Source organism: Cynocephalus volans, chromosome 9, assembly GCF_027409185.1.
Source record: "Cynocephalus volans isolate mCynVol1 chromosome 9, mCynVol1.pri, whole genome shotgun sequence".
NCBI classification, from domain to species: Eukaryota; Metazoa; Chordata; class Mammalia; order Dermoptera; family Cynocephalidae; genus Cynocephalus; species Cynocephalus volans.
This window is the reverse complement of record NC_084468.1, coordinates 13,097,006-13,112,630: the sequence shown is the minus strand read 5'-3', so window position 1 is coordinate 13,112,630 and position 15,625 is coordinate 13,097,006. Positions and strand designations below refer to the sequence as shown.

Here is a 15,625-nt window from a genome sequence, read left to right as displayed (position 1 = left end):
AACAACTGGAGTCCCATTGACATCACCAGTAAAACTATCAAATGTTACATTTCTGTGGTCATCTGCATGGTAGAACTTTTTGCTTGGACCTTCTGAGAATTTTATCTGCTTTGCATTTTAGAAATGATAGTTGCTGCCAGACTGAATTCATTGTTTGCCCTATATGCTAACAGACCATTAGTCCCCTTTGGATGGATTGTTGTTTGACTTATGAACAAAAAGTCTCTTTAAAAAACAGAACAAAAATCTCTTTAAGAAACATTGAAAGAGAAGATATATTAGTTTATTAGTTGGTATATTAATTTTTCATTGTCATGAATTCATGAAAAGAGAAGTAGTTGAAAATTGTTAATTATTACACCACTTAAAGTAAGCAGCAGCCAGTTTTCTTACCTGACAGCATCAGAGAGGTTTATTGTATTATACAAACTATGTTTCCTGGAACACTTTGGTACATTTCAATAGTATTAACTGAATTTTCCCATTTGTTGAGATTATTTCTGGTGAGTCTCCTTTTATGGTTTCTTTAAATATAAATCAGTATATTCCAGAAACCTTTACACATTTTGAATTTTTCAATGCAAAATCTGTAAAGTTATGACCGCCTCTTAAAAAAAAATGAAAAAATAACCTTTCAAAACACCATTCCTTGATAAGCTACACGTGGAATGCAGGCAAGGACTAGAGTACGGTGAATGAGGTGCTCCCAGTGCTTGTACAACCCTGACAGTGACGTCATCTTCAATTTCGTGCCCTCAGTGCCTCCCCCACTTACCCTGGTTCTGACCATGTGGCATACAGTGAACTTGGAAAATCCTCTTCACCTGGCTCTGAAGTTTCATATCCACTTTGAAGTTTCTGATTCAAAACATACCCACACTCCTAATTTGATGACATCACATTTAATTTAACATCTTACTTGAGTTAAATTAACTCAAGAGGAAAACCCCATGTTCATACCTACATTTTCACTTTCTCATTTATGCAGCTTTCCATCTAATTCTACCAACTTTTTCTTTTCTTTCCATATGTAATTTATTCAGATAAAATATATTTCTATCAGGTATTTTTTTAAAACTGTACATTGACCTTTTCATTCAATTAGGAGATCAGACTCTATTTCAGACCATGAAGACCACAGACATTTCCACCCCAAAACATCATTCTAAAGAGTGTATGTTCTCATTTACAGAAATAACATAATTCATCAGTAATTTTATCGGTCTTCTTCAGATAATTTTAAAACACCTGGGTGAGGCCTTTGGAAAGATGCCCAGGAGAACACACTGAGCCCCACAAGCATGAGGACTGTGAAGGCCCAGGGACCTCAGAGCCTAGAGCCTTTCTCCTGAGGAAGCCACGCTGGTCTCCATATGAGCAAAGGATATGTGGATGGATAATAATAATAATAACAATGATAAACGACATTTTTTGCATGCTCTTGTGTACCAAGGATTAAATAGTAGGCATGTGCCTCAGTCAACTAGCTGTTTCTCCAATACCCATTCTTGCGTTCATCTAAAGGAATAGCTTTTTAGCTGGTTCACAGATGGACAGAATAACACCTTCATTTTCTGGCCTCCTCTCTGGCTGGGTGAAGTCACTCTTGTACGTTCTTGTCAATGGGGTGTTAGCAGAAGTGTCCTATGGCAGCTTTCTGGAAATTTCCTCAAGAATACAGTGCAGAGTTACTCTTTGGCTCTTTGTCATCCTTTTTCCTTACTCCTACTTGGAGCATGGATTTGATGACGGAGAGCCATCTTACCATGACAAGAGAATGACCATTTAATGATGAGGAAGGCAGCCAGGTCTCTGAGGATCTTACTGAGCAGAGCCGACTCACCAGCCCTAGATCACTGGCCTCTGGGCCGAAGCATCAGATTTAACCCACTGTGATTACAGGTTTTCTGATACTTGAAGATAAATCTAATCTTTACTAATTCTTCCTTAGCCTCACAACAATCCAACAAGGTAAGTTATTGTTATTATCTTCATTTTACAATTGAGGAAGCTGAAACACAAAAAAAGTTCACAGCCCAAGGATGAAAGGGCTAGAGTCCTCACGAGGATTTCACGAGGATCACAAGGTAGAGTCGAGTGCAGAGCCCTGGGTCCGTGGAGGGTCTGTGCTGCTCCTAGGGCTTCTGTTCTCACCCTTACTCTTTCTCTCTCAATTTGGGACTCTGCAAGGAAGAACAAGCTCTAGAAAATAATAATAACAGTAACAGCCATTTATTGAATACTTATGGCAAGCTAGATGTTTCTCAGTTTATACTTAAGGAAGCTAAGGACCAGGGAAGTTAAGTACATTGGCCAAGGCCGCACAACTCATAAGAGATGCAGCAGAATTCAGGCCCAGTGGTCCAGCCCAGAGCCTTACGCAACCACTGAATTTTGCTGCCACACAAGAATAGGCCAGCCAGAGCACAGTGTGTGCTTGAGGGTGACTGCAAGAGGAAGCTAGAAGGCTGGGGCCGTGGGGAAGAGGAAGAACATGGCCTAAGAGTGAGCTGCAATGATGGGCAGGGCCACAAGATTCCCCCAGTTGTTACCTTTCATCATATTTGTTACCTTTCTTCTCACTGCTCGAGGACGAAAAGGACAAATTTCTTATTCAAAAATGGCTCCCTGGGTGAGAAAGGGTCTTTCTTCAGGTTTTCTCATCGGCAGTGGGTCCCTTGCCCAGCCTGCCCTGGTCACCAGCACCTTGAAGCAGGCGCACCACTGTGAGGGATTTGCAGTACAAACGCTTCTCAGTGAAGGGAAATCACAAGCATTCTTGCATCTCTCAGGTATCTCTGTGTAGATTTAGTGCATTCTGAAGCCTTTTAATTCATTAAACCTTCCATAAATTCCTCACTCCCAGCTCTTAGAGTGTTCCAGTAAGGACACCATCCATCTCCATGTGGCCCACAACAAGGGCTTCTTTTCTGTCCAAAGTTATCAGTATCTTTACCTTTATCATTCTGATGTTTCAGTCATCTTTGAGCCTTTCCCCTCCTCTCATCTTCTATAAGTGGCTTTCCTTCTCCCACTCCTGCTGTTCCTTCTCGGATTCTTACTCATTTTTCTTCAGACTCCCACTGCCCTGTAGGATTGAAGCAAGAACTTCAATCTTTCTACATATAGCAAAGCTACTCTCCCATTCACTCTCTATGAAGTCACCTGGGTGACCTTTCCATAATACAGATCTGATCACATCTCTCCCCTGTTTAAAACCTTCCCAAGTGTGCTTGGTTGTAAAAACAATATCCACAAATTACTCCTGTTCCTGTTTACACATTCCTTTGCAATATGAATTTGCAGTTCCCCAATCACAAGGTAGAGTTTATTCCTCTACCCCTTGAATCTGGGCTTGGCCGTGGGACTTGTGACTTGTTTTTTTTTTTTTTTTTTTTTCCAAAAGATGACCAGTAAGGGGATCTTAACCCTTGTCTTGGTGTTGTCAGCACCATGCTCAACCAGTGAGCGAACCGGCCATCCCTATATAGTGATCCGAACCCATGGCCTTGGTATTATCAGCACCACACTCTACCGAGTGAGCCACGGGCCAGCCCTGACTTGTGACTTGTTTGACTTGCACGGTTTGGGTTTGCTTGTGTTTTGTTGTTGTTGTTTGAAAGACTTTAATTTTTTAGAGGAGTTTTAGGTTCACAGAAAAACTGAGCATAAAGTACAGGGAGTTCCCATATAATCCCTGTCTCCACACATGCACAGTCTCCTGGTTATGGGTTTTTTGAAAATAGAAACAAAATAAATGTTCCAAAATAGGAGATGAATAAATTGTTGCACAACTTATTCATATGATGGAATCCTCTTCACCAATGAAAAAATAATAATGTAGAGCTCTATTAATTGACTTAGGAAGATGTTCACAATATTAACTGAAAAAATTCAGGTAACTGTAGGGTTAGATAGTATTTCTCTAAATATATGATCTCATTTCTATAAATATATACTTATTTCATTAGATCTACAAGGTCATCAAGTGTAAGATGGACTATTAGTTTATTCATCATTAAGAAAAAAGATACTTTCAATTACATCACGACATACTGCTTTCTAAATACATTGATTTTAAGATGCATCCTGATGTCAAAAATTCTAACATGTGGAAGAAAAATGTTTCTTGTTTATGTGATTAATATAAGAAATGTGATTTATAGGAAAAGTGTACAATATATATTTGTACATGAGATGTTAGCAGTGGTTACCCCTGGGTGGCAAGATTATCAATGATTTTATCTTTATTTTTTATTTTCTGTATTGCTAACACTAAAAAAATGATAACTTGGTTAATGAAGCCATTTTAAAGGAAAACTATTAATCTCCCCTCTTTCAGGAAGATGTTATCATCTGCCTTCTGCCATCCCACAGTATAGTTTGTGCTCATGGAGCATGTCTGTGTCCTTAACAGTTCTAACTACCTCATCCTCAGTTCTCCTGACAGACCAGAGTCTCCCAGACAGCACAGTGGGCAACTTGGAAGGAGGGTAAGTGAAAGACTTTAGCCAGATCCAAGGTGAGGCCAAGAGATTCCCTCTTGAATCCACAGGGCGTGGGCCACAGTGCCATGAAGGCAGCCCATGTCTGTTTCTATCAATACTCTATCACCAGCACCTTGCATCTAGAAAAGGACCAACTAATATTGAACCTTGAATGAATAATCAGTAAATGAATTCTTTAATAATGAGCTGAAGAGGCCCCCAAAGCCAAATCCAGAAGAAGGAGCTGAGCTGCAGAGGCAAGGATCGAAGAGGGTATTGTGGAGTCAGGAGCTCTGAGAGCAAGTAATTATTGTTTCTATTATGCATCTGGAGTTGAGGATAAAGCAATGAACAAAAGAGACCAAGTCTTGCCAACATGAAACTGAGATTCCGGAGGAAAGTAGGGCAGGATGGGGAAAGAGAGGGAGAAATCTCTCCCCCAGGACCAATTAGACTTGCCGTCCTCTACCTGTGGCTTCCATCCCTAGGTCTCAAAGCTCTTGCTGAAGTTTCATTGTTTTTCAGCCAATGGAAGCAGGAAAAAAGGGAAATCCAGGGCGAGTGGCTTTGTCTTTAAGATGACCAGGCAATTGCATTAATCACGTCCACTCACATCCCATTGGCCAGAGCCTGGGAATGCGTTCTCTGGCTGGGAAGCCATGCCCTCCTTAAAAAAGGTGGGTGGGAAAATACTGTTTAGTACAAAAAGAAGGGAAGAATGGACACCAGGCAACAGTTAGCCATCTCTGCTGGTCCTGTTTGTGGGTTCTTAGGCTTTGTGATAGGAAAGGAAGACGTAGGATGAGAAAACCTTGACTCCTAAGCTACTCCCCACCATTAAGCACCCACTCTCCATGATCTTTAGGAGAAAAACTCATTTCTTCACTTGTCAAGTAAAGCAGGTGAGCCAGTGACCTGTAGCCATTATGTTTCATGATTCTTTTATAATGCCATAATAAATTATTCCAGAATATCTATTTTGCTACTCTCGTTACAGCAGTGCTTGACATGCTAATGGTCATGGGTGACACTTAAAAAATGCACTTCTTTGAAATAATTCCATGTGACAGATTCACTGACTCACCCTCATGTTCTAACAGGCTGGCAGGAGGAAGGACACCTGACCAGAGCCACAGTGCCTCCTTCCTCCCACCTCACCAGTTCAAGCCTGTGACGTCTATGGCCCAGTGCCAAAGTCATGAAATTCTGAGCAACTAAGAGTGATCTGGAACTTAGCAGCTCCCAATGGGGCTTCTTTTTTCCAGCAACCAACTCGGATCTGATTATTCTACCCTTTTAGGGAAATTCGGTGAAAGGCAACTCTGTGAAAACTGAACTGATATTAAGTATTCTTCACAAAGGGAGATTTGTTCTTGCACTGAGGGCTTGGGTCAGCTGCCCTGTTTTTTCACAGCTCTTACCCTTTTCCAGTGTTCTTCCAGTCTGCTGATGACACGAGGAGGGAATTTCTAGTTCCAGTGCACTCTGTTATCTGATTTCATGCTACCAAGGAGACTGCGCACCATTGCTGTCACCAGAGTAGTAGGACCTGGTCGGGAGAGCAGGGGCTTGGCCTGGCAATGCCAAGGGAGGTTGCAGAACTCTTGGTCAATCTGAAGGATTAAAAGTGACAACTGTTAAATTCTTAGATTTAAGAGCAGTGGGGTTCTGTTGCTACCTTTCGTTGACATGCAGCTTGGGAGAGGATACCTGGCCCATTTCTCCCTCAGGTGGGAAGGTACTAACCATCTAGGAGGACTCAAAGCTCGTGAGAGATTGTGGCTGATCCTGTTGGTTGGCAAGACGGCCACTTCCTCTCCTCTCCTCCATCGTCCTCTGGGCCTCAGGGTCTCAGCTCCTAAACCAAGTAGGAATTTCCTCCAGAATAAAAACAGGCTCCAGAATTTTTTTTTTTAACTTAAAAACCTAACTTTGATAGAGCTCTTCAATATGCTAAGCACTTTTCTAAGAATTTTACATGTATCATCTTGCTTAATGCTCAGAACATGCCATGCATGTAGGCACTATTATCACTTGCGCTTTACAGAGAGAGAAACTGAGCTCTGTTTTAAGCATTTTATGTGTGTCAGACCCTATACATCAGACAAACCTGTGCAACCGCGGATCTGAGGCTGGTGAGGTGAGGAAGCAGGCACCAGGCACTTTATTTACTCCCATTCCCAGAAACAACCATGGCTCTGTACTGGCAGTGACAGACAAGTGTCCACAGGGCAAAAGGCAACTTTCCTACCTGACCAGTCAGTGGAGTAATTTGGGGTGTTGTTTCTGGGTAGATGGCTTCCAAACTATTTTCTTGCCCTCCTGGAGAACATATAAGCTCTTGATATTCTTTAGAAAATGTATGGTCAGCCCAAGTTGCATTCTGTTGTTGCAGCTGAGGTCACTGGCTGATACAATATGTAAAGAGTCTGGTACAATAAATGTTAGTTTTCTCTTCTTTGCAGGTCTGCATTTTGCATCAAGCCTTTAAGTGTTGTTTCATATGTATGTCACTTAATAAGAATCACACATTTCACTATGTCATTAAATTAGATCCTGGGAGGTCTCAAGGTGAGTTTTTTAATAGAGGACAAGGGTGTGTGATCATGTGATCCTCAAATCTGAGACCCTTACTGGAAAGCAAAAATACTCTCCCTTCTTTGATGTCTGCAGGGAAAAAGAGGAGTAAGTGAGTACTCTCTAGTCTTCAACAGACTGCAATTTTGGACTTTTTTCGGCATCTATTTCCACCTCCCTCATCATGAGACAAATGCAAGAAGATGACCCATCCTCTCTCCAGCTGCCTAAACTCACTCCATATTGGGGCACAGGTAGGTGGGAGGTCCAGTGTATCACCAGCTTAACATATCCCTAATTCTTTCTTCAAGCCTAGACACAACCATTTTTACAAGAATGGTTCCACAAGGTTCTTTATTATTTTTTCATTATTTGTGTAATCCATTTTTGCCTGTTATAATATATTCCAAACTAGAGATACATGGATGTCAATGAAGTCGCCCAATGGGTCACCTAGCTCTTAACTCTACGGTTTTCACTACCTTGCGCTATTTGCATTCTGATCAGAGGATGAGAATGGCCATGTGTACCTATGTGAATTAAGTTCATGGATGAATGTTCTGTCAGGAAAAGTTCAAAACCTTCTGTGTTCTGTGTATGGGAGCTGAGGGCCAACTAACGCTGACTCCAAGGGCAGCACCCAGCTGCTGAACTCTTGATGGACTGTTTGAGAAATATGTTAAAATCATGACTCTCAGTGTGTAAATAAAGTATTTACTATTTAAGAAAAAAAAAACTGAGAAAAGTGTCTGGGTTATCACTGCATTTATAAAATGCTATTTACAGGTATGCAATACTCTAGGTGTACTTTAACATTTTACTTTACAAGATTTTTATTTGTCATACATAAAAATCATCCATTGCATATCACTAATTGCCTTTTAAATATGCACAGATACAGAGTCCTTCTGTGCGGTAGGGAGTCTTCCTGAGACACTCACGCTACAAATTTAGAAATTGTTTTAAGGAGGAATGAGATGCCTTTGTATCAGAGGATATGCAACATGGATTGAGCTTATTTCAAACAAGAACTAAGAAAGGTACAGAAAGCTGCCAAGACAAAGCCAAAGAAACAATGTCTTGCCAACGCATTTGATAGCTTGACCTGTCAGCTATATAAGAGACACAGACACAGCGCTAAGCAGGTCAGCACAAACTGTGACTCAGGATTAAAGAAAGGCCCACTGAATGCTGTAATTACTATTGATTGAGAGACACTGTTTTGGTAACAAGAAAGCATGTGTGTATATATGTATACATCTATACATACACACATACATACATATATGCATTTACATATGTGTGTGTATCCTTACAAGTATTCAGCCTCGAATTTCAGAACTGTATTTGAGAGTGTGCCTCAACATTATAAGGTCAAGAACCTTTACAGTAGGAAAATAGTGAGCCTTAAGAAATTAGAAAAGGGGAATTAGGGTCTAGGTCATTCCCACAGCCTTTGGGTAAGTATGATGGTGGGTGCAAGTTATGATGGTAAGAGAATCTTCTAGAGCAGACAAGAATAGAGTGGGGAGACAGGGAGTAGCAGGTTAATGAGTAAAATATTAGGTTTTGAGCAGTTAGTAGTCCAGTAGAGAAGTCACTTATAATAAGAGGAATTTGGAGAGTCTGTTTATATTTGTAGGCCTGAAAGTCCTTAGGGCTAGAGACGGTTATATGGTTAATGGCAAAGACACCCTAGGTCAGAATTACAGAGAGAAAGGAGGTAGATGTGGGACATCACAGTAATGAAGATACACAAGGTAGTACAAGGAAAAAAAAAGCATCTCAGCTCCCAAGCCACCTCCATGGCTCCTGGGACCCTCAGCAGCACAGTTTAAAACCTTGGAACCAGCTTCCCCTCAGTTCTCCCCTGGCTCCAAACTTGAACACTCAAATGAACCTTTCTGGAGGAAGCCTCTTGCAAATTGATTTCTTTTCTATCCATTTCATCTTTGGAAGGAGACGTAAAGAACAAAATTTTTCTGGCACAAGCAACCTCTTCGAAGGGTATCCCGGTGAGCAAGGACATTAGTGAGTCCAGACATCAGCAACTGAGCTCAGCAATAAAGCGGAGAGAGTCTTAAGAGGAAAGTAGCCAGGTTGCCCAGTGGATTGGTGGGGTCCTGTTTCTGAAGACATTCTTCAGGTGGCGTTGGTTGGAATGTGAGGCAAGTCTGAATCTCAATCAGAACTGGTCCCAAACACCCATCCTTTAATCCAGCCAAGACCAAATTCCCATGAGGATGTGCCGAAGTGGAAAGGGGGCTAGTGAAGAATCCCTGGATGGACCACGGTGCTGCAGCTGCAAGAGCCTCTGAAGGAAATGGGATCGACAACCAGGGGAAGGGAGAAAGGTGCGATGATGGCTGAGAGCTTGTTTATGTACCAGGCTCTGTGCTAGACTGTCAGCTTCTTCAGTACCCACTGCATTTTAATAGGGGTAAGTGTATAATCCTTATTTGAGTGTCAAGGAAGCTGAAGTTCAGAGAGGTTAAGTATTTTGCGCAGGAACACACAGTGATGCCAGAATATGAACCCAGAAATGCCTAACTCCAAAATATATGCTATTTTCAACAAACCAAGCAGATTCCCTGGAGTCTCAAATTAGTTTATTAATTCTTTACTCAATACATATATGTTTAAAAAAAAAAAATCTCCAGATGTTGAAAATTAAGCAACACACTTTTACATAACACTGAAATGAGAAAATATTTTTAACTGAATGATAATGAAAATAGACATATCAAAACTTAAGAGCTACAGCTAATGCTGAGCTCTGAGGGAAATTTATAGTACTAAAATGTACGTATCAGAAAAGAAAACAGGCTGAAAAATCAGCGATCTAGGTTACCATCTCAAGGGCCTGAATAGAGATACCCAAAGGAATTAGAAGAAATATCTATATTTCTAATAATAAAGAGAATAGCAAAACCCAATTAAACAGAAAGGAAAATTCAACAAAGTTTGGCTCTTTGAAAAAGTAATAAAATTGATAAGCCCCAAGCAAGACTAGTCTTAAAAAAAAAAAGGTGTGGGGAAAGAAAACATAAATTGCCAGTATCAGGAACAAACGTATTTTAACTGCATACTACACGTATAAGACACTGAGCATGAGGAGGAGGAGAAAGAGGAAGAGAAGGAAAAAATGTATCTGTTTTGAAGCCATCCAGAAAAATCACATTTCAGATTCTATTACATCCAATTTAACCCAAAATGCATTTGTTGGAAGAGATCATAAGCAACAGTTTGGTATTACAGGCCTAGAAAAAAAGAGCATAGGTACTTTGGAGTTGGACAGAGCTCCCAAGCCTCTACTTTGATACTAAATGTATGACTGTAGGAAAATTCAGTAACCTCTTTGAGCTCCCATTTTCTCACCTAAAAATGGACGATAATAATACCGAGTTCACAGGGCCTTTGGAAGGCTTAGAGTAAAGCACCAATTACGTGGGTAGCTTATATCCTACGGAATACTTTTCCACAACATGACCCATGACATAGAGTTTATAGTCTGACTATCTGTAGGAAGGGTACAAAAATACATCATGGGACACGGGTATTTGTTTGGAAATGTAATGTTTTCTGAAAAGCTTGGGCATCTACTTTTCTTGCCTGTTTAATAAGAGAGGTTTTATGTGGTCATTTTTCAATAGAAAGGATGTTACCCACATATAAACAACATGAACATGTCACATGAAAATTAAAACAAAATAATAATATAAAATTTTCATTCTAATTTTATATGATAATCTTTTTTTTTTAATATTAGTAGATCACACAATAAAAACTATACCGATAACATATTATTTTAAGACTTTGGGGGAAAAGGCTTCCATCTCCAGTGTTGACATTATGACAGAGGACTCCCCCAAATCTTCAGCTCTTCACCAGTGTATCTGCTGAGTCTTGTATGTTGGTGCATGCTTCAAGCAGTTGAAGATCGAGAACACTCATGGCGATTGGCTCAGATAATAGATCTGCAACGTAAGTGCTCAGGATTTTTCACACACTGAACAAATCTGGCAGGCCTATGACAGAAGAGCAGAAAAAGGGGATCGAGGCAGTCTGACCCATCTGTGGCTCGATTCTTTAATGAAAGAAACCCCTTCATTAGCAACAAAAGTAGGCACAGACCACTTAGCATCCACACAAGCACCTCTAAGGCAGTGACAACACTGAGAAAGGCCTTATCCAGGAGTGAATGACTTCAAATGGGGCCCAAGGTACTTTCATTTCACTTGTACAGCCATAGAAATAAATACTGAGAAGGAATGTTTGACAGTAATATGTGGAGGTAAGAACAAATGTCTGGCTCTAACATGTCACAGATACATGCTATCAATGTCAGCAGATGACCAAGAAACAGCAGAAGTAGCAACTGGGACCAGGGACCCCCAGAGTTTCTGTGGGTGATTTGTTTTCCTCTTTTTAGAGTTTCCTGAGTGAGTGTTGGATCCAAGGGTCAGAGGCAGCACAGGGGTTACAGACCCTGGAGGAGAAGGCTGGAGGCTACCAGCAAGAAGACCACACTTCCTTAACACAGAGCAAGCCTTAGGTATGTATCTAACAGGCGAATGACTATCATTTTCATAGGAATGAGATAACAAAGCTACAGGGTCCTCTGGGATGTCTAGCACATGGGGGGTGAGGAGAGGTGGATTGCAGGGAAAGTGGCTCATTAAATTGTAGCTAAATCTAATTTTGCTAAATGCGAATCAAGGAAGAAAGCGTTCCTTGGAAGAAGCTGCCAGCATCCCTGGGCCTCTGGAAGGGAGAGTTGTCAGAAGCTGCCCTTGTGAGTCATCTCAGGTTCGTATCTAGCCAATTTGCATGACCAGCTGGGCACAGCAGCTCTCAGTTTAGAGTCACTTCATTCTCACCAATATGGTCACCTGGGATCGCGCATATGAACACACTCGAGGGAAAAGAGTATTCTCTTCCTTAAGGACATACTGCTATGGAAAAGGAATCTAAAACTATTTAGGATTTTTGAAGCTATCTTTGCTTGATATTAAATGAGGAGACTATGAATATGTTTCTTAATTACAGTTTCTAATTTATTGGGAATTCAATTTTGGAAAAGAAGAAGTAATTATGCTGTTAAGATGATCTCTCTCCATAAATATGTAAGTATTCGTATCCAACGTCCCAATAAAATGGACACATCTTTCATATGTTGAATAACATTTTGATGGATAGAGACAGTATATTTTGAAGTAAAATGGATTAATGCACCCTTTTAGGTGTTTTTTTACATGCTGCTCGGGGGTACTAACCAGATAATGTATGCTGACTATTTGCTGTATTTATGATAATCCAAAAAAGTATTTTTACCTCTGTTTACTCCACTGGTTAAAACATATGTTAAGAAACTCTGCATATATTTTATCAGGTCTATGAGTGTGTATATGGCGGGGAAAAAGGAAGTCTTAAAGGATATACAGCCAAATGTTAATGGTGTTTGTGGAATTTATTAAGGGTAACATTAGAATCATTAGGGAGCCTAATCTATAGAAATAAAATTACACTTTTGTTTGCTTATGAAATAATCACACCAAAACAGCTGGACAAAAGTTTGCTAAAACCAGAAAATACATTTGGGATGAAGAGATTTAAACTACAGTCTACGTCTACATCCATGACATTCATTTTGGGCTCCCCTAGAGTCAGAGAGCTGTCTTCCAAAGCCACACAACTCTTAGGTACAACAAGGGGCCCTACGGGTCTGGTAATTAAAGAGTCATGATGTGTGTATTGGTTGGAGAAATCATGGTTGGAGAAAATAAACAGTGATTTTAAATATGATCTCCAAGTTTAAGGTTACACGATCTAATGCTCTGAGTGCCAGATACTGGCTTACAAATGATCTGCTTCCCACATGGCTTATGTCTGTACAAGTCCAAACAGAAGCTATGCCTACATATTCTTTCCAGATGGAGAATGAGTGAGCTCACCTGGACCCTGGAGCAGGCACAGTGAGGGTCACTGATGGGTTTTAATCTAAAGGTCTTCTGGCCATTAATGAGAGAAAGGAAAAAAGATAAAAGAGTGTTGGGGATAGGACTCATTTTAATTCCCCAGTCTTCTCCTAGGCTTCTAGTATTCTAGGTTCGCTATGCAAAATATCTTTGACTAACCTAGGCTGTGTCAGATGTCTGCAAGATTTCTTTTATAGTTGTTCCTTTGTTCTTTCTGTTTTCCCATCTAACTGCTGCAGAATGCACATGCAATTCTCTGGCAGTTTTCAGGTAGGAGCCAGCTGATTGATGGGAAATGTGGGTCATTTGAGAAACAAAAGCCATCAGTCCCTTGAATCTATCTTTCTGCCTTCATGAAGCAGGTGGTGGGAGAGACTGGTGATGTGAAAGAGACAGGAAAAATATCCTAGCACTTCAGCTTCCACGTGCTTTGAACAACCTCTTCCCCCTGTATCAGTCTTGTTCCCAGTGATCACATGGAGAAAATCTTCAACGATGCTTCCAGCGCGGAATCCTTACCTACATCATTGGCTACAACTCTTAAAAATAAGTGAGGGGGTCCCAGGTTTGAAAACAGTTACAGGTAACTTTAAAATTATATATCTATCTGTAATTTTAAACGTTTCTCCAATAAACATGGATAACCAGTAAATTTTTTTTTTAAGATTTTACATTTTTTAATTGAAAAAAATAAATCTTGGTAGACTGCCATGTGGCAACTTACCAAGTGTTAGGAATCTGCACCCAGATCCAACTAAGGAAATTTCACATGCAAAATTATGCCAAGTCATGAGGATTTTACATCTTGAGAGAAAGGTCTTGGCAAAACATGCTTTTGTTCCCCCCGAAACCTTGCAGGCCTAACACCCTTGGGCAAGGCCCCTTACTCAGGACACCAGGAAATAAGCCCTCAAAGGCTGGGCCAGCTTCAAAGGCAAATTACTGCTGGGGGCAGGTAGGGAAGGAAGGGGATGGGGGAAGGTGGCCAAGCGAAGGCCACTGGCTAGGAAAACCTCTTGGGCAAGGCCAGCAGAGGGGGAGAGACAGAGGTTACCGTAAGTCACCGCCTCAGATCACCATCATGGCCAGGCAAGATTCCTGCAGCCCTCCCAGCTCAGAGGTAGCCAAGGAAAGGGGAAACACCTACCAATGGCAAGACTGCCTTTTCTCTTTCAAGAAGAAATCAATTACCTGTAGTCATTCTGGCAGATAAACGTAATATTCTTTTGGCTTAGAATTAATTTCAGCTCATTTATGGAGGAACTGGAGCATGAGTCACTGGGGAAGAAAGAAGAAAGTATTAAAATAACAAGATCTTGCAAACATTTGATCTTGCAAAAGCCTGAGTTTCCTGGTTTCGTTTGGTAGCATGCCCTGGACAAAGCCCAGGTGAAGAGGTGGAGCAGAGGTTCAGCCTCTAAGAGCCTTCAGGTCATCAGGGGAGCCTCAGGTGTCAAGCAGTCAGAAATTACTGCACAGAAATAAAACTAAGAGGTTGCAGGGATGGGCTAAATGCAGAGTAAGACCCCATTCATTTCCTGATCCAGTCTGTTCCCAGTGCATTCTTGTGACTATGGATTATTTGATGGACTAATTCATAAAAATAATTCTTGAGTACAAAGTAGTAAGACATACCTGGCAACTCCTTCGATAGTATGCATCACCCAGGCTTGTAGTGTATGAACCTTCTCTGGTTGCAGCTTAAAGATTTCCAAACTTCCAAAAATGCTAACATAGAAAAGAAAGAATATTGTCAACCACAAACTAAAGCATCCACACCCTCTGTCAAAAACCAGCAGACAGGATGCCACTGGTTAAAACCTACTGTTTGGAATGGACCAATAATTTGCATTAGAAACAGTCACTTTTTCTCATTTGACATGACTCTCAATTGACAAGATTCAAAATAAGATTTTTAATCTGTATGTTGTTGCTTATTCTTTACTTGCTATTCAGAGTAGTCCTAAGGTCAATGCATCACCTGGGACCTAGTTACAGCTGCAGAATCTCATCCCACCACCACCTCCTGTATTAATTTGGAGTTTACAATCCCCAGGAGATTCCCATGCTCAGTAGAGTCTGAGAAGCAGTGCTCTCTATAAGCCCCTGACACCTGCCCTAATCCCATTCCTAAACCCATCCCTGTTAGTCTCTGACAGCTGCTGCTTGTGTTACAAGTACTTAGATCCCTAATATCAGATTACAAAATTCTGAAATGTTAACATTTTCACCCAAAAGGTTGGGATCAGAAGAAGACAAGAAGGACAAATCTTTGTTGTAGAAGTAAATATTAGCACAGGAAGAAGGGGAAATTAGTATTGGTCACTACAGTTCTCGGAACAAATTAACATATGCTCCCTCCTTCAACCAGCCTTATCTGGGGAAAGATTAGAGAACAAAAGCCACAAGGCAATCAATGAGGTAAAAACTAAGTATAGAAGGAGGTCAGACTGGGAAGGGGTGGGTGTGGCCAGATTCAGTGGTGAGGAGTCAACAAGAGAGTGACAGCTGAAGCTAAGCTCATTGAGCACTTTCTCTGTTAGGCAAGAGCTCAATTTTCATATATTATCTCACTTTTCATGT

At 40.8% G+C, this 15,625-nt stretch overlaps 1 protein-coding gene across 1 annotated transcript in view; it reads right to left on the bottom strand.

The window, feature by feature from the left end:
• Positions 1–11,028: 11,028 nt before the first annotated feature.
• CD38 (CD38 molecule) overlaps positions 11,029–15,625 on the bottom strand; it is a 49,789-nt gene continuing 45,192 nt past the window's right edge. Inside the window, exons 6-8 of the mRNA XM_063107421.1 lie at positions 14,678–14,770; positions 14,234–14,320; positions 11,029–11,092 (exon numbers count right to left, since the gene is read on the bottom strand). Of these exons, the coding sequence (XP_062963491.1) occupies positions 11,029–11,092; positions 14,234–14,320; positions 14,678–14,770 (244 nt within the window). The remainder of the gene's footprint in view (positions 11,093–14,233; positions 14,321–14,677; positions 14,771–15,625) is intronic.